Source organism: Callospermophilus lateralis, chromosome 17 (assembly GCF_048772815.1).
Source record: "Callospermophilus lateralis isolate mCalLat2 chromosome 17, mCalLat2.hap1, whole genome shotgun sequence".
Lineage (NCBI taxonomy): Eukaryota > Metazoa > Chordata > Mammalia > Rodentia > Sciuridae > Callospermophilus > Callospermophilus lateralis.
In genome coordinates this window covers 35,148,491-35,168,301 of record NC_135321.1, presented here as the reverse complement: position 1 = coordinate 35,168,301, position 19,811 = coordinate 35,148,491, and the positions used below count along the sequence as shown (strand labels likewise).

The 19,811-nt window shown below is 35.5% G+C and overlaps 1 protein-coding gene across 2 annotated transcripts in view; it reads left to right on the top strand.

Moving 5' to 3' along the window:
• Positions 1–88: 88 nt before the first annotated feature.
• Positions 89–19,811, top strand: part of Elp2 (elongator acetyltransferase complex subunit 2) — a 47,495-nt gene continuing 27,772 nt past the window's right edge. For both annotated transcript variants that reach the window (XR_013089008.2, XM_076836557.2), the window contains exons 1-9: positions 89–246; positions 5,498–5,576; positions 9,085–9,155; positions 12,692–12,848; positions 13,379–13,456; positions 15,711–15,775; positions 16,488–16,554; positions 17,096–17,233; positions 19,149–19,244. Coding sequence is in view for 1 of the 2 variants with exons in the window: in XM_076836557.2 (XP_076692672.1) it covers positions 109–246; positions 5,498–5,576; positions 9,085–9,155; positions 12,692–12,848; positions 13,379–13,456; positions 15,711–15,775; positions 16,488–16,554; positions 17,096–17,233; positions 19,149–19,244 (889 nt within the window). In the remaining variant the exon portion in view is untranslated. The remainder of the gene's footprint in view (positions 247–5,497; positions 5,577–9,084; positions 9,156–12,691; positions 12,849–13,378; positions 13,457–15,710; positions 15,776–16,487; positions 16,555–17,095; positions 17,234–19,148; positions 19,245–19,811) is intronic.

The following is a 19,811-nucleotide window of genomic DNA, read 5'->3' as shown; positions in this document are numbered from 1 at the left end:
CTCCGAAATGTGGACTGGCAGACGCCTGCACGAGAGGCGGCGCGCGAGTAGTTCCGCTCCCTGGGCGGAAGTGCGTGCCGCAGTCACGGCCGCTGACCAGCTGTCGTCATGGTGGCACCAGTGCTGGAGGCGTCTCACGTGTTTTGCTGCCCAAACCGGGTGCGGGGAGCCCTAAGCTGGAGCCCCGGGCCGGGAGGACTTCTGGCCTTCGGCACGTCCTGCTCTGTGGTTCTCTATGAGCCTCAGGTACGGAGGGTACTGGTCGCCGGATCGGCTGTGCTTCCAGTAGTGGAAGCCGAATTCTCTGTCGGGTCGGCCCGGGGTGGAGGCCTTGGCAAAGAGTCTCCTCTGGGTTTGCGGGACTCGCCGCTTTTTGCGCACTGTCCGTCTAGGGCCTTCGTGGCCCGTGCCCTGAAAGTAGCCTGTGAGCCCCGCCCTGAAGCCCTCCTTCCCAGGAACTATAGTATTGGTAAAGAATTCCTTTGGGTTTTACAAGAATTGAAATGTGGGTATGGGTTAAAGCCATCATTCCACAGATGCAATTTCAGTTCTGTATTTGCCTCACTATTGGTTACTAGACTTGCTGTATCAAATTTCACAGAAATATATGGGTATTTTAGCTACGGAAATGTATATTTTACATAATGTGCCATTTGGGGGGAAAGTCATAGGGAATGGGGATCCTCACCGCTGATTATAAGGCAGGACTTAATCCATTCCCTCAATTTAAAGTCAGTTAATTTGCGGGGAGTGGGGGAGGGGTGGGGGCTGCTTACCCTACCAAACTTTTCAAGTGAGTAGTTTTTGCATGCTACCCAGAGTTCATTGTGACCCCATTTCTTCTGGATAATTTAAGATTATACAGTGAGTGTTGCATCTGAACAGGAGCCTCATAAAAGGTGCAATGCTGAACATTAAGATGTAGTGCAGGAAATGGCTGCGTGTATATCTTACCATACTGTCACTGGAAGAGGGTCCAAGGAATTCCCTGAGAGAGGGGTATAACTTGACTCAGTACAAGTGGGGCCTGGTGGGGTAAATAACCTACTCAATGGAAAAGAATTTCAGCATAGACCAGCCAGAGACACAAATTATTTAAGCAAGAAGATGCACAATCAAGGGGGAGTGTGGGCTGTCATCTGAAGAGAGCAGGCCATCTCAAGAGAGTTTTGGGGTTCTTTAAAAATATATCTACATATATATATTTTAGTTGTAGATGGACACAATACCTATATTTAATTAATTTATTTTTATGTGATGCTGAGGATAGAACCCAGTGCTTCCTATGTGCTAGGCAAACACTATACCACTGAGCTACAACTACAGCCTTGAAAGAAAATTTGATGAGGGTTGGACTTGGGAAGGTATGTAGGGATGACATCAATCTGGTGATCACAAGAATGATTTCTGGTGGTGTGGTTGTTCTTAGGATCCTTAGGCTGATATAGTCTCCATTATCTGATCAGTTATTCTGATCAGTAGATAATGTTGGAAAGCCCTCAAGTTATAGTTTCTTAAAACATTGCATCTCTCTTTGTTTAGTCTGTTTATTGCATGGGTGAATTGACAGTGCACAAGGTAATTTTCATGAGTGAGTGAATTTATGGTTGCTCTTAAGATTTACAGTTTTCCTGGAAATTTTTCCCAGTTGGGAGAAGAACTAAGATGGAAAATGACAGACTTGGAAAAATATGTGGAACTTTGATATTTCTTTGTCCTTCCTTTTTAACTCCTTCTTAGCTATTTTATTTCTTCTAGCCTACCTCAGTACTCCTTACTAATTAGATTTAAAATTCTATTATCTTCATACCCTTTGTAGATTCAGATTTCTGGATGAAAGATTTTTTATTCACTTCTCACTATCTTGAGTTTGTCCATCTCTTAGGGTTTTTGTTTCTTTGGGAGGGTTGGGTACTGGGGATTGAACTCAGGGGCAGTAGGCCACTGATCCACATCCTGAGCCCTATTTTTGTGTTTTATTTAGAGACAGGGTCTCACTGAGTTGCTTAGTGCTTCCCTTTTGCTAAGGCTGGTTTTGAACTCAATATCCTCCTGTCTCAGTCTCCAGAGCTTCTGGGTTACAGGTGTTCACCGCAGTGCCCAGCCTCTGCCGTGCATTCTTAAGTAGCAAGAGAAAGAACATAAAGCCAATGATAAACTTTATAGTGACCATCAATCAAAGACTGACTCAGGAAGTCCATCTTCATGCAGGAGCTTAATGGATTTTTTTCCATGCATTCTGTGTTAGTCAACTTTTTGTTGCTCTGACCAAAATACCTGAAAGAAAAAAACTTAAGAGGAGAAAAGATATATTTTGGCTTATAGTCTTAGTCCGTGGTAAGCTGGCTCCATTGCTTGGGGCCTGAAGTGAGGCAGAACTGCATAGTGGAAGAGTGTGGTGGAGCAAAGGTGTTCAGCTCAAGGCAGTCAGGAAGCAGAGAGGAAGGGGATAAGGACCCTTACTGACCTATTTCTTCCAATCATGCCCCACCTGCCTATAGTTTACCTCCCAGTAATCGATTCAAATTATTAATCCATCAAATGGATTAATCCATTAATGAGATTAGAACCCTCATGATCTAAGCCCCACCTCTGGATGTTGCTGTATTGGGCACTAAGCCTTCAACACATGAATTTTTCCAAATCATATAACACCTTCCATCACATTGTTTTTTAATATACGTGCAAAATTTTGTATTTATTTACTTTTCAAATACATCAAGATGTCTGATTAGAACATCCTCCATGATAGAAACTCTCATACACACATGAAATAATGCAATAATTTTATTCCCCTGTACAAAGCACAAAATGTTTTCCACTATTATTGAAATAAACACTCTATAAAAGTGCTAATTAGCTCAATTCACTTTTTGCAAATTATCAGTTATGATAGTACACTGAATACATGCAAAAGAAAAATAAGCTGAGATATTGTACTCCTAAAATTCATGTTTTGTAACATTTGCTTTGGTTTGTGATTCAGGCTCTCAGACTTCCTTTTATTTTAAAATTTTTAAATACATTAATTAATTTTAATTAGGTATGTATGACAGCAGAATGCATTTTGATTCATTGTACACAATTGCAGCACAACTTTTCATTTCTTTGTACATGATGTAGTGTTGCAGTCGTACATGTGCCTAGGGTAATGATGTCCATCTCATTCCACCATCTTTCCTGCTCCCATACCCGCTCCTCACCCCTCCCTCCTCTTTGCCCAATCAAAGTTCCTCCATTTTTCCCAATCTCTCCTGTTTCCATCACATTTGTAAGGCTAACTTGTTGGCCATGTTAGGGGATTTTAATATATCAAAACAGAAGTATATTGAATTTAAGAAGTACTTGGTTTTATTAAGTATTTGCTGGTTGAGTGTTTCATTAAATTGGGGGTGGAGCATGTGAAATGGTTAAATAAAGTTTTGGGAATGATGCTCAAGCAGCACTTTTTTCATATTTTTTATTGATGCATTATAGTTGTATATATTGATGGGATTTATTGTTACATATTCACACACACATACAATATAACAATATAACTTGACCAGTATCACTCCCAGCATTTCCCGCTTCCTCCCTACCTCTCACCCCTTGATCCCTTTCCTCTGCAGATCTTTCTTTGATTTTTAGGAAATGCACCCCCACCTTTGATTTCCTTTTTCCTTTCTGGCTTCCACATATGAAAGAAAACATATGACCCTTAATTTTCTGAGTTTGACTTATTTCACGTAACATAATAGTCTCTAATTCCATCCATTTTCTTGAAAATGCCAGAATTTCATTTTTCTTTATGGCTGAATTAAAGCAGCATCTTTTTAAAATTAATTTTTAATTTATATATGATAGTGGAATGCATTACAATTCTTATTACACATATAGAGCACAATTTTTCATATCTGGTTGTATACAAAGTATATTCACACCAATTCATGTCTTTATACATGTGCTTTGGATAATAATGTCCATCACATCCCACCATCATTTCTAACCCCATAACCCCTTCCTTCCTGTCCCACCTCTCTGCCCTATCCAGAGTTCATCTATTTCTCCCATGTTCCTCCACCTATCCCACTATGAATCAGCCTCCTTATATTAATGAGAAAACATTCGGCATTTGGTTTTTTGGGGGTTGGCTAACTTCACTTAGCATTATCTTCTCTAACTCCATCCATTTACCTGCAAATGCCATGATTTTATTCTCTTTTATTGCTGAGTAGTATTCCATTGTGTATATATGCCACACTTTTTTTTTTTTTATCCATTCATCTATTGAAGGACATCTAGGTTGATTCCACAGTTTAGCTATTGTTAATTGTGCTGCTATAAACATTGATGTGGCTGTGTCCCTGTAGTATGCTGTTTTCAAGTCCTTTGGATATTGACTGAGGAGAGGAATAGCTGGGTCAAATGTTGATTCCATTCCCAATTTTCCAAGAAATCTCCAAACTGAAGCAGCACCTTTTTAGGGACCCTCTGGGCTAGCCTTAGGCTGGGTGGTGATTACATAGATAATGAGTAATTACTGCTTCCTTTCTTGAGGATTTTTCATTCCAGTGGGAGAGATGATAAAACACAGTAAATTGTTTCCCAACCTCAAACAACTCATGTTTATGTAGATTAGTGCACATTTCCCTCTGTGTTCCTTTTTCCCAGCCATGAGATTCTGGTTGGCATACAAACAGATAGGAAGCCTGTTCTAGATTGTTTAACCTGGAAGTCAGTGCTGTTGACAAAGGAGAAAGGTGCTATAAAGAAGAAGGCACCAAAGAATTGAAAAGAAAAGAAAAAAAGAGAGAAAAACTTAAAAAATTCAAGAAGAAGAAATAGACACCATAGTCATTTAAAATTTTCACTAGTGGGTGAAGTAAGAACACTCAAGTGTGGGACCATTTGGTAAAAGCAACAGGGTGAGGATCAGCTGGGAATCTGGCAGGAGGCCTTGCAGGGATCTGATATATAAGTTCCTTAGTAGTTGTGGCCTCATGACTTTGTGTCATTGGGGTTAAAGAACCTACTTACTACCTGGTCAACCATGGAATGGAGAGTGAGCTCTTAATTTTATACATTCATTATGAATTTCTCTGACAACAGATTCTTTTGTTAAGGAAACCCTAAAATTGGTGTAAGCATGGGAGAGATAGTCCCTGAGCCTGTGGTGCAAAAGAAAGAGATTGATTGTTTAACCTGGAAAGTCAGGACAGGTTCCCCAGAGGAGAAGGATACGGGCCCTATGGGAGGGTAAACAGAACTAGGCCAATGAAAACCTGAGAGTGTAATGAAAGCACAGGACACTGGGAATGTGGAGAGTGTTGAGAAAGGCAAGAGTGTTATGGAGTGAATGGATGACTTACCCATAAAGTTTATGAATCGCAGAAGGCAGCTCTGTTGCTGTAACTCTGATCTTTTTATTAGTATCAAAAACACTGAAATCTCATTTCTACTAATTTTTTAATTCCTCTATAGGATAATTTGCTAACTGCTGTTTTCTTCTTTAAAGAAAAGGGTGGTTGTTACCAACCTGAATGGTCACACTGCACGAGTTAATTGTGTACAATGGATTTGTAAACAGGATGGCTGTAAGTATTAATCTGATTGTTAAATCTCCGTTTAATGGTTTTCTGATGAGATATAGTTAGTCATTTTTCTTTCATTACTTCTCTTAATGTAGCATTACCTTATCTGATTAGTTCAGTTGGAAAATAGAAGAAAAATGGAATGCCCAGTGTAATATTTGACTTCTATTTTTACTTTATGGTGGTTGGAACATAGATGACACAGCACTGATTAAGATGAGGGGTAAGACACCCCCTCTTCTATTGCCTACATGTTTTTAAATTTTTTTTTTTGTAGTTGTGGATGGACAACATTCTTTTATTTGTTTGTTTTTGTGTTTTAAGGATCAAAGCCAGTGCCTCACATGCTAGGCAAGCACTCGCCACTGAGCTACAGCCCCAGCCCTGCCCATATCTTTGACTGAAAACCTGTAAGCAGGGCCTAGGCTGAGATTTTCATTCACATCTGGTCCCAAAGTACAGCTTTCCAGCAGCCATACATATATGATATTTCAATAGATTAAATACAGAAGTAATTGTGAAAATCCAGCTTCCCTCTATTAAAGTCAGACATTAAGAAATTTGTGGAAATGTAAAACATGCCTCTCTTATTATTTTCTTAAAAAACACTGGTATTTTCCAAACCCCATAAAATGTTATTTTTGTCAATACATAATGAGCTTCATTATCATTTTTAAGTAAACTATTAATCAAGTACCTTTCAAATTTCTCAGTGTTGATTTCATATGGCTCATATAATCTAAAGTCTTTTGGAATCCTCAAAAGTTCCAAGAGTGTGAAGGAGTCCTGAGACCAAAATATTTGAAAATTACCAGACTACTGTGGATTATTTTTTTTCATCCCCAAGATTCACTGGCTCCATATTCTTAGTTAACATATTGATTGTTTTTAAGTGGTACTTCCAAAATCCAGTGGAATATCTAAAAGTATCTTGAAATATATGTACTGTAATATTGTTGTAGAATCTGAATTAAGTTTATTTTTCATTCTGATCTAGGCACAAATGTAGAATTACATCTTGAATTAATGAGACTTTGCTATGATTTTGTCTATGACATTTAAAAATGTTTAATAAGCTACTTATTTCAATTGGTAAAACAGGATTGGTCATGTATCAGGTTAGTAAAAACCACTAAATAGTACAAGGAATGGCTGTTAATGCAGATGTGAAGCCATTAAAATTATATTAGTTGCAACGATCAGGCATCAAAGACTACTTCATTCTCTGTATAGGAATTTGTTATGAAATGTTAATTTGGGCTTGTGTACTTGATCTCTTTTTAAAAGTGAGGTTACATGAAATGAATTGATTGTGTATCACTATAATCTATAACTATTATGATTGATTTCCTCTAAGAACAGGGATCTGTCCCCAGATAATTCAGATATCCTTTCTAGCCACTGCATAGGGACATATAAAAATTTAATAATACTACTTCATATTTTTAAAATGTCTGATTTTATTATATTATTTTTGTGTACTTTATTATAATTATTCTCAAAGTCATGTAAATATATGGCTACATGACTTTGTGGTGCATGAAGAGATTGGAGTCCAAGATCCGAGTTGACCAGTAGCAGAGTTGGGACATGAGTTTGCGACCTCTGGAATATAAGTCTAACAGCGTTTGTTTACTTATTTATTTATTTATTAAATATTTTTTAGTTGTAGACAGACACAATATCTTTATTTTATTTACTTATTTTTATGTGGTGCTGAGGATCGAACCCAGTGTCTCACATGTGCCAGGCAAGTGCTGTACCACTGAGCCCCAGCCCCAGCCCATACTTATTTATTTTTTATAGCTGAAAAGATAATCTTTGGATTATCTCCCTGTTGCCTCCCTAAATATCTAGCACATAGGGCAGAGGAGATAAATAAATGGAAAATGTAAACTAAGCCAAAATTATGCTATTTTCTGGAACTTCTATTTTTTTTCTGTATCACCACAAAATTGTTAATGTTTAAAAGAGCTATTTTGAAATATATGTCTAATCTAAAAAGTAAGTTGGATGCTTGATAGCAGCAGCTGATTGTAAAGTCTCATAAGTTATTCCTGCCAATAGTGTTTAGTGTGGATCAAATTATGAGGAAATAATCAGACAAATCCATATTGAGGGATACTACAAAACGGTCGGTCTGCACTGTCATTGTCAGAAAAAAGAGAGGAACTGGGAGACTATTCTAGATTAAAGAAGATTATAAAAATGTTGTTATGAGATACGATCCTTAGTTAGATTCCAAATCTAAAACAAAAAGTTATGAAAAATGTTACTGGAATAATTCGGAAAATTTTAATATGGACTGTATATTGTATTGTAATATTGTGTCAATGTTAAAATTCTCGAATGTGATAATTCTATTGTGTAAATTAGGAAAATGTTCTAGTTCTTAGGAGATACATGGAAAACTCTTTGCAGTCACAGAGTTTGCAAGTTATTTTTTCCATCTTTTTTTGTTGGTGCATTATAATTGTACATAATGATGGGATTTGCTGTTACATCTGTACTTATACACAGCATAACAATATAATTTAGCCAATATCACTCCCTAGCTCCCTCCCTGCCTCCTACCCCTTGATTGCTTTCCTTTTCTGATCTCCCTTTGATTTTCATGACATCCAGCCCCACCTTTGCTTTCCTTTTTCTTCTCTAGCTTCTGCATTTGAGAGAAAATATACAACCCTTGACCTTCTGAGTTTTGACTTGTTTTGCTTAACACAGTGGTCTCTAGTTCCATCCATTTTCCTGCAAATACCATAATTTTATTTTTATTTATGGCTGAATAAAACTCCATTATGCATATATATATTTTCTTTATCCATTCATCCATTGATGGACATAGCCTGATTCTATAGTTTGGCTATTACGAATTGTCTACTATAAACATGAGTATGCATATATTGCCAGATGATGACATTGATTCTTGAGGGTAAATACCAAGAAGTGGTATAACTGGGTTATACAGTGCTACCATGAGTACGTGAGTCTAGCTTTTCGAGGAACCGCCACACTGATTTCCACAGTGGTTACACTAATTTACAGTCTTTCCAAGAGTGTAAAGGTGTTCCTTTTTCTCCACATCCTCTCCTTTATTTATTGTTATTTGTGCTCTTGATGACTGCCATTCTGACTGGTATGAGATGAAATCTCAGTGTAGTTTTAATTGCAGCTTATTTTTTAATGGTTTGAAAAAAAATATGTACAAATTTAGAAAGTATAAGACATAAGGCAAAAGTTAATCTTGATGAATCCAGATAAGAAATGTAGGAGAGTTCTTATATGTTTTCCTTTCTTCTTCTTCTTTTTTTTTTTAAATTTATTTTTATTTTTTTATTTGTTCTTTTTAGATATACATGACAATAGAGTGTATTTTGACATATTATGTGTACATGGAATATAACTTATTCTAATTTGGATCTTATGTTTTGTATAACTGAATTAAAAAAAATAACTGGGGTAATGAAGTAAATAAAAATATTTACTAAGATATGATTTTTTTTTTTTTCAGCTCCTTCTACTGAGTTAGTTTCTGGAGGATCTGACAATCAAGTGATTCACTGGGAAATAGAGAATAATCAAGTGGGTAGACAGTTATAAGGAAACATTTCTGTCTATTTGCAAACTTTCCCCCTCATTTTTCCTGTCTTTCCTTTATGAAGTTCCATCATTTTTGTTTATCTGTAATCCAGATGCTGTATTTTCTGTACTTCATAGGCCCTGTATCCCTTCCCATATTCAGCTCTGTTCCAATATTCATATGCTTGCTTTCTTTTTTTCCTCCCAATATTCATGTGCTTTCAGTCATCTCTGTGAATTCCATGTCATTTTGGAATAATTTTCAAACTGTTCTTACATGGACTGTTCTGTTTTCAGTGGTAGTAAAAATTGTTACTGTGTTAACAGGGCAGGTACTGCCACATGAGTTTAGGCCTGCATAAATCCTGAGTGATATTATCTGTACTGCATGGTATGGATGGTCCTCTACTGATGAACAATTAGATTGTTTCAATCTATTAGCAAAGATTAAAAGTGAAAAAAGTTGGTATATTAGATATCTGAACATCTACCATGCAGAAGATACAGATAAGGCAGAGTCCTCCTACTCATGAGTCATGTACATAGTTTTGAAGGCAAAATGAACTGGAATAATTACAGGTCAGGTGATTCCATGCATAGGTGTGCTAACTTGTTGCCCAACAACCATAGTGCTATGGGAGTTCAGAAAAGATTTAAGAGGTGGCCTTTGTGTTGAGTGTTAAAGTGCAATACGAGTGCCCTAGGGAAAATTAAAAGGGAAAGGATCCAGGTGGGGAAAAAAATAGCAATTTTATTACATGTATGAATCTTTTCCCCATCTCTTAAATCTCTTAGCATCCTTTGTAACTCTGAGGAACAGTTTTGGAAATGTTACTGGATAATATATTGTGGACAGTAGTTTTAGTGAAATACAATAGAAGATCATGTCAGAATTTGAATACTAGCTTTAAGTGTTTGTTCTTTATTAGTATGCATTTGGAAGTCAGCAACAATTTTTAAGCCCAGGAATATGAGTATCAAAAGAAGATTAATCTGATAACCAGAATGCCAAATTAGTATGGGAAAAAATATAAAGGGAAGGATATGGGATATATTTTTGAAGGAAAATGATTTTACTATTGACTGATTGGTTGTCAAAACAGTGTTGATCTGGGCCGGGGTTGTGGCTCAGTGGTAGAATGCTTGCCTAGCGTGTATGAGGCACTGGGTTCGTAAAAATAAATAAAATAAAAATAAATAAAATAAGGGTATTGTGTCCACCTACAACTAAAAAAAATATTTTTAAGAAAAGAGTGTTGATCTGATGGCAGGTAAATAAACAATGCAAAAAATGATGTGACTTCCTTTTAGGGCCCTGAGAGAAAGGTGTTTCTACAGAGAAAAATAGGGAAGTAGGAAGGACGATGTGGAATCAGTTGTAGACATGTTATTTGAACTGTAGGTTAGATAACCTGACTTATCCTCAAAAATAGAAGACAGATATGGAGGTAGATTTTGGAGCTACCTGAACTTGAGTGGGGGAATGTAGCAAACTTGGCTCCTGTTTAGACCAATCTTGGCAGAAGAATCCAGAAAGGGGTATTTGAGCATTTGTTTTTGACACTTTGAGGGGAGACTTGGAAGACTCTTTCCTCAGTGCTGTCCCTCTTGTCTCCTGACAATAGAGGATTTCAGGTTAAGCAGTCGTATCTGATGGTAGACAGCAGATGTAGAAAGGGGGAGAATGTGAGGCCAAACTGGAAGGAAGAGGAGAAGAAGGGGGCTGAAAGGCATAAAAGAGGGATGAAAGAATAAGGATTCAGAGGAAGGGGCCATATATTCTAACCTCCTTATGGGCTTACATGTTCTTCCCCATGTGCATTTCCTTGCACATGGGTGCTCAGTGCACTTTAACTGCTGATCAAAGGAAATCTAGAGCTGGGGATATAGCTCAGTTGGTAGAGTGCTTGCCTCACATTCACATGCACAAGGTCCTGGGTTCAATCCTCAGCACCACAAAAAAAAAAAAAAAAAAGAAGAAGAAGAAGTTTAAGTTGGTGTAATAAGAGGTTTGGGTCTTTGAACAGTAAGCATTGTTTCTTAAAAAGCTAGTGAACTTGAGATATTACTTCTGTTTTGTATGTGTGCACACGCATGCGTGTGCTTAAAATTTTCTAATGCTTGAACTATAACCCTGCTTAAATGTGTAAAATGAATATTTCATTATATTTAATTTTTTTAGGGGACAATGATATAGGCTCATGTAAATAAAATTTATAAATACAGAAAATTTTAAAGAAGGAAAAATACTATACAAAATCTGAGCATAGTTAACTTTCTGAATAACAACATTCCAGATCCTTAGTTCTCTGTGCATAATTATGCATAAAACAGATTGTACTGTGTGTGAACCATTTGGAAATTTTTTTCAAAGAAGCCATAGGTTAATGATTAAAGTTAGTGTACAGATCTTAATGCATAAGTATTAGCTACTTTGTTCAGTGGTAGATTTTTGCTTAAGTAATTGGGAAAACAACTGAGCAGACATTGAAGAAACACTTATTTCATCAGACAATTTAAAGAAAAGACCTTTCAAAGGAAGTAGTGGAATCTTACACATTTGAAAGAAACTCACAGACCTGGGCTTGGGAAGCAGCTCAGTGTTAGAGCACTGTGTAGTATGCCAAGGTTCCAGGTTCAGTCCCTAGTACTCCCAAACAAACAAACAGCAAAAAAAAAAAAAAAAAGCAGTGAAAAGGATACCAGAAGGAATGTTGCAGGGCAAGTAGATCGATTTGATGAGCAAATTCCCATTTCTGTGTTCTATTTTTCTGTTTTGCAGCCATACTTGGTATAAACATATTCACATATTATCACCAAAACATTTTAACTTCATAGTGAAAAAAAAAAAAAAACTGAAAGAAACTACTAAGATTACAGGGTTAACATAACTAAAATTTTGACAAACCGATTTGTGCCTCTTGTTATGGTCCACTTGTATAGTAATGCTGTTAGAATATATATCCTGAATCTATTCAAAATATATATTCTGAGTTTATTCATGAGGAAACATCAGATTAATCCAAAAAGAAGGACATTGCACAAAGTTGGACTATATTCTTCAAAAAATGTCAATGTCATGGACATATTTCCATGGCAGTAGGCATACATTTATCTAAATTAGTAGGCATACATTTATCTATGTTAATCTTTTTTTTTGTATACATGTAATATATGTCTACTCTAATTTATTTCATGAGTTATCTATTGATAATTTTGGGTTGCTTGTGATTTTTCACTATTATAAATAGCATGTGGTGAAGATCCTTGTTGTTCATTTGTCTTTTACTGTTACTTGCTATACTAGTACTATTCTTAGAGTCAATTCTTTAATGTGACATTGCCGAGTTAAAGGGTGTTTATTTTTGTGTGCTGTTAACATAGACTTCTTGGATGTTTTCATTCTCTTCAACTTGGAGGACCTATTTCTGCGCCATACATTAATTGGCACCTTTAATTCTATGATCCCAGCTAAATAAAGGTGAAACTGATAATTCCTTTTTTTAATCATAATTCTTTTGTCTTTCATTCTGATTCAGCTTTTAAAAAAAGTTCATCTCCAAGGCCATGAAGGACCTGTTTATGCAGTGCATGCTGTTTACCAGAAGGGGTCATCAGGTGCTGCAGTACACACACTGATAGTTTCTGCTGCTTCAGATTCCACAGTTGGACTCTGGCTTAAAAAGGGTTCAGAAGGTAGGTCTGGAGGTATTATACTCCTGATGAATGAAATAGTAATTATCAAATGAAAGAAAACTAGAGGAGCATACCTACAACTTTTGCAAACATTCAGATAACTTTAAGAATGCTACAATTGTAATCTAAATGTTTTTCTTTTAAAATCTTTTCAAAATTCCCCTACACCAAACTGACAATGTAAATTCCTTCTAAGCTTTACCACTGAGTTATATTCCAGGCCCTTTTCATCTTATTTTTTAGTTTAAGACAGGATCTTACTAAGTTACTGAGTCTGGCTTGAACCTGCAATCCTCCTACCTTGGCTTCTTGTATTGCTGGGATTACAGATGTGCGCCATCATGCCTGGCCTTCTAAGCATTTTCATGAGTCATTTTGTTCTGTGTAACCTTGTTAGAATTTAGTCATTTAATGTCACCTGGTCAAGTAAGGGCTTAAGATTGACTTCTCTCATCTCTCAGCTGATAGCCAGGTCTGTGATGGTCAGAGATGGTTGTTTATGGTATGGTGTTTTTTAAATTTTTTCTTAGTAACCTGCCTTCAGACGTTGAACTTTGGAAATGGATTTGCTCTGGCTCTCTGTTTATCCTTTTTGCCTAATACTGATGGTGAGTATCCTTGTAAGTATATAATAAAAGATCAATATATTTATATATCTCCATACGACTAGAGCCTAAAAGACATGTATCTTAATTTTATATTTGTTTGTTTTGACTTTTTTGGGGGTGTGTTTTTGGTGGTACTGGTGGTCAGACCATGGGCTTCACACATTAGGCTGCATTCTGTCACTGAGCTATACCCTCAGCCTTTTTTTTTTTTTTTTAAATATATTTTTTAGTTGTAGATGGACACAACATCTTTATTTTTATGTAGTGCTTGAACCCATTGCCTCGTGTGTGAGGCAAGTGCTCTACCACTGAGCCACAACCCCAGCCCCATACCCTCAGCCTTATATCTAAAAGTTTTCATGAAACAAATTGAGATGTGGATAAAACACTTTTGTTACAATATTCAAATGATCTAAGTTTAGAACATAAGGTTGCAGGAGGCTATTAGGAAATTTGTAGCTATTGAAAATTTAAGTAACTTAATATATACTGAAGATTGATATAGCTGCTTATGAACATGGGTGTTTTATGGTTCTAATTTGGGAAAAGTGTCTAATTCTTTAGAAGGTAAGGTCTGAGATAAGTTGAAAGTGTACAGAAGATGAACCATGTGAGCCTTTCTCTCAAGATGACAGCCTTTTCAAATCTTGCATGGTGATAGTTTGTCGAGCCCACTTAAAATCTCCAAATAGAAAAATTTTCCTTTTGCTATGCAACTCAATTGTACCTATCTTTTCATTTTCCTCCACAAAAGTGATAGCCAACGTGAGGCAGTCATTCACTTTGCCACCTCTGTTACTTGGACAGGAATGATGAAGAAAGATAGGGCCTAGAAGTGCCAGTCTTTCTTGCACTCTGCAGCAGAACTGTGATTCTATAGTTTCATGTTATGTTTCCTGTTGTGCAAGGGTTCCTTGAGAGAAGGATCTGGAAGCATCTGGTTTTTAACATAGAATTTCATTTCTCTTCATTTATTGAGGCCAAGTGACTGGAATTTTTGTTTTGTTTTAAAGTGAGATGACCTTTAAAAACACATTTGGTAGCACAGTATTTCCTTAGAAAAGAATCCAGGTTTTATCTTGCTCCTGAGTCATTAGGGCTGTCCTTAGATAGTGTGAATTTGTTTTTTATCTTATTAAAGATAGCTCATTTTAGTCACTCTTTTCAAAGCTTTTTAGCTACGCATTTAATTACTTACTACTTGATCTTTTCCTTTGTTTTAATATTGAATTCAGTCTTCAATAAAATTTGAATTTACAAACATATCTGTACATCTTTGCACTAATAGTGATGCTGTGCTCAGGGTAGCTATTTATTATTCAGTTGGACTAACAGCTTCTCATATTGGTCTTTTGGCTTAGATGGTAAAAATGTACCCTAATTTGCTCTTTTTTTTTTTTTTTTTTTTGGGTATTGGGGATTTAACCCAGGGGTGCTTTACCACTGCATCACATTCCTGCCGCTGCCCCCCCCTTTTTTTTAATACAGCCGAGAATGTAGATTTTATTTATCTATTTATTTTTGGTGTTTATGTATTTATTTAATTTTTTAAATTGATTTTATTTTTTAAATACATGACAGTGGAATGCATTATAATTCTTATTACATATATATATACCACAGTTTTTCATATCTTTGTATATACAGTATGTTCATGCCAATTCATTTCTTCATACATGTACTCTGGGGTTTTTTTTTTTGCATTACAATTCTTATTACACATATATACCACAATTTTTCATATCTCTGTTTGTATATAAAGTATGTTGACATCTAATTCATGCCTTCATACCTGTACTTTGGATAATAATGTCCACCACATTATTCCTGCCCTTTTTATTTTTTATTTTGAGAGAGTGTCTCACTAACTTGCTTAGGGCCTTGCTAAATTGCTGAGTCTGACCTGGAACTTGTGATCCTCCTGCCTCAGCCTTCTGAGCCACTGGGAATATAGGCATACACCAGCACACCTGGCTTCCTACTTGCTCTTGGGCTTCTTTTACATTGCTCCTTCTATCATAAGTAACATAGATACTAATTGTCTGAGTTTATTGTTATTATTTGTTAAGTAACCATTGACTAATATGTTTTTGAGTATCACATTTTATTCCTGGAGATATTCATTGAACATTTTCAGTTTGTTCAGTGGTGTGGGAAATGGAAGTCAGGATACTTTACATAGAATTTAGAATCCATGTAGGTGATCCTACTTGTGATGGGGTATTTACAGTCATGCCTTTTTTTTTTCTTCTAGTACCGATATTAGCATGTGGTGATGATGACTGCAAAATTCATTTATTTGTTCAACAAAATGATCAGGTAAATAATATTTATTAAGAGACGAGAATTACTGTCCACTTAGTCACATATCTTATAACGGACTACTTACAAATTATAATTCAGGAATGTTAAAATTCAAACCAAAATCGTCCAATAGGGGAATCTTTCCTTGACAATTCTTCTATTAGATAGTCTTTCTTTTTTATTTGAACATCAAGTAACTTCAGCCTTAGCCACCAGGCCGAATTGTTGGGGGAAACAGGTAATCAGGTAATTTGGTTCTGGAGAGAAGGAAGATGCCATGATAGTGCTATTTTTTTTTTTTTTTTTTTAATTTCATACCTCTAGTAAAGCCAGTGTTTATTTATCCTTCTGAGTTTTACCTAAACTTTGAGTGTCTAAACTAAGGGAAAGAAGTTCCAGGAATTAGGTTGGTTAACTCTAGGCCCAGTTTCTGTTCTGTAGGATCCAGTGTTTTTATATACTGTATCCATAGCATATCATTTTATCTTGTAAACATTTAAATCACTTGATATCTATAGATATTGTGTTATCAACTCAGAGTTGCTCAGTTAATGACTTAAGTATTACATGATGAGATTTTTTTTTTTGTTCCCAAATGAGTGCTTTATCCTGTGTGTAATCAAGTAGCATTCTTAGTAAAAGCAGTAGGACTCACTGAGATAAAATGAAGTCAATATATGTGAAAATGTTAAATTATCAAGCCCAGTGATTTTCATTATCTTACTAGTTTCAGAAAATGCTTTCTCTCAGTGGACACGAGGATTGGATAAGAGGCGTGGAGTGGGCAGCCTTCGGTCAGTATGAAATTTTGCTGATATACAGCTGACAGGAACAAGTATGTGTAACTTCCAAAAAAGCAGTCTCCTGTGTTTTAGTTTGTTTTGTTTTGTTTTGTTTTAGTTATAGTTTATTTTTTAGTTACAGGTAGATGCAATATATTTTATTTTTATGTGGTGCTAAGATTCGAACCCAGTGCCTCACACATGGTAGGCGAGCGCTCTACCTCTGAGCCACAACCCCAGTCCTCCTGTGTTTTAATTTTAAAGTTTTCTTTATGTCTTACATATTTCTCTTGTCCCAATTAGTAAAGAGGATACATATCTCTCTGTTAACTGTTAATTGGTGGTAGAAGATGAACCAGGTTGATGTTTCAAGATGATGCCAACTATATTGTCTACATGCAGGCATTCTTGAAAGTTCTTGGTAGAACCATCTATGAATAACATTTATTATTGCATCTGTGTTTGTCAGTATTTATTAAAATGAATGTAGGTCAAATGAATGAAAGGTTTTATATCTACATTTAAAAATTATACCATCCGTTTTTTTAATTAGGTAAAGATCTTTTCCTAGCAAGCTGTTCACAAGATTGCCTGATAAGAATATGGAGGCTGTATGTAAAATCGACATCTTCAGAAACTCAGGATGATAATATAAGACTGAAGGAAAATACTTTTACTGTTGAAAACGGAAGTGAGTAACTGAAAATATTTGCTGTACTTGAGTCTACTGGCTGAGTCATTTTATCTATTTCAACACACATCTATGTGAAGGTTCATTTTTTTAGAAGTGTCGGATTCCTATCTGAAACTGATATGGTTTTGGTTTTTATTCATATGTGAAATATTTTTCATATTTAAAAATTATTTTTCTTCTAAGCTATAATGTTTAATGTTTCCCAATAAATTAATTTGTAAAAGGTTTCTGAATTTGCAATTTTAGTGTAGAAAGAAATAAGGTAATAGTGTGAATTACTCATACTTTTGTTGGAGTATATTCTTTTTGCATCAAGGATTAAACCCAAGGGCATTTAACCACTGAGCCACATCCCTATTTCTTTTTATTTTTTATTTGAGACAGAGTCTCACTTGGTTGCTTTACAGCATCATTGAGGTTGCTGAGGCTGGTCTTGAACTTGTGATCCTCTTACCTCAGCTTCCCAAGCTATAGGGATTACAGGTGTGTGCCACTGCACCCAGCCTGTTGGAGTGTATTTTTAAGAGACTAGCTAAATCTCTACATTGGATTACTTTTTTTTTTTTTTATATAGCCAAGAATGTAGATTTTATTTATCTATTTATTTGGGGGGGGTTATGTATTTATTTAATTTTTTAAATTGATTTTATTTTGATTTTCTTACTGTCTAGCATTAGAATGTTACCCTTGCATGGTAGAGATACTGTTGAATTGTTGAATTTGAAAGAGATTTTTTTTTTTTACATGTGTGTCTAGATTATAAAATTAGTTCTCAGTAAGCATTGTTCACCTAGGTATACTGTTATAAAGCCTATTAGAGTTGAAATTTGGGTATAGAGTTTTGTGAGGATAACAAATAAATGATATGACCAGAATATTATGAGTAGCTATACCCAAATGTAAAATTGTTCATTAATTATTTTGTTTTAAATTATCTTAAATTATTTTGTTTTAATTAATGTTCCTTGTTTCTGCATTTATTTTATTTTTAAAAAATGGTATTTTAGGTGGTATCTTGATAAGGAGTGTGGAAACAAGGAGGCTGGCCTTTCTTTGTTTGCTTTTAAAATACATATATGTAGGGACTGGGGTTGTGGCTCAGCAGTAGTGTGCTCATCTAGCATGTCCAAGGCCCTGAGTTCGATCCTCAGCACCACATAAAAATAAATAAAATAAAGGTATTGTTCAACTACTTCTAAAAAATAAACATTTTAAAAATATATTTGTATATGTAGATATTTAAATTTATTTATTTTTTTGCTGTGCTGGGAATGGAACCCAGGTCCTTGCACATGCTAGGAAAGTGCTTTTAACATTGAGTTACACCCCTAACCCTGTTTTTTCATTTTGTTTTGTTTTGTTTTAGCAGTACTGGGTATTGAACCCAGCATACTCTATCACTGAACTACATACCCATCCCTTTTTTGAATATTTTTTATTTTGAGACAATGTGTTGCTAAGGCTGGCCTCGAACTTGCAGTCCTCCTACTTTAGCTTCCCAAGGAGCTGGGATAACAAGCATGTACTACTGTGCCCTGCTCCCAGCCCTAATTTTTAAATGGACACAAAAAAATCATAAAAATTGTGCATGTAGTGTTTCAATACACTTATAGTGTATATGTTTTTGCTTTTTAATCACTGTATAACAGCTGTTTCAAAAAGTTTTTTTTTTAGCAAAACATTCCTTAATATTTGACCAGATAGAGAAAAATTCATTTTTAAAACTTTATCTCTTATTATTTTGAAGAGTGGGTAAAGTTAATAAAATTTAGAATACTGGTTCTTTTTGTTGAATCTCATCTATTATGTTTTATTCTAATTTTTAAATATATTTGCACAACTGAATTGGTCATGCATATATTCTTTTTAGCAGATATTTGAGGGAAAAATACCTTCATTGCTTTTGTTGTAGGTAGTAAAATAACATTTGCAAATACTCTGGAGACTGTGTTGGCTGGTCATGAAAACTGGGTAAATGCGGTTCATTGGCAACCTTCATTTTACAAAGGTAAGAAGAAAAACATGCAGATCCCATTTCAGTTAACTCTTGCAGTATTTTAAGCTCGTCAGCTGAAGTGGAGGATTTTTATGAGTGTGATTAGAAATCTTAAGATATAATACATTTTCAAGTTGGTGGAGTGTAAGACTGCGTTCCTGGTGTGGTGGACACTAAATTCCATTGAAAATTGCTCTCTTAATTGGGTGAAGTATGATCTTTGTCATGATGCTGAATCTACCATACCTCCATTAACTTTATTTCTTAAAAGTTTCTACCTAGTCATTAAGAGATTTTAAGGAAAATTGCCTTTCAAGCTAATTTCACAGGAACCTTTTGCCTTGGTAATAAAGTTAATAATACTGAGATATAATACTTATGAAAAAGTAAGAACTTTTTCCCTTTTTTCTTTTGCTCATAAGTTCCATTTATGGAGTGGTAGTTTTATCATGCCCAAGCTGGTGCTGGGTATAGAGCTGAGCAAGGCCTGGCCTTGTGGTTTATCCATCCCCTTCCCCAAGATAAGAATAATGGTAATTAATGCTCAAGGAATCACCATTCAGCTCTTATTACATTATG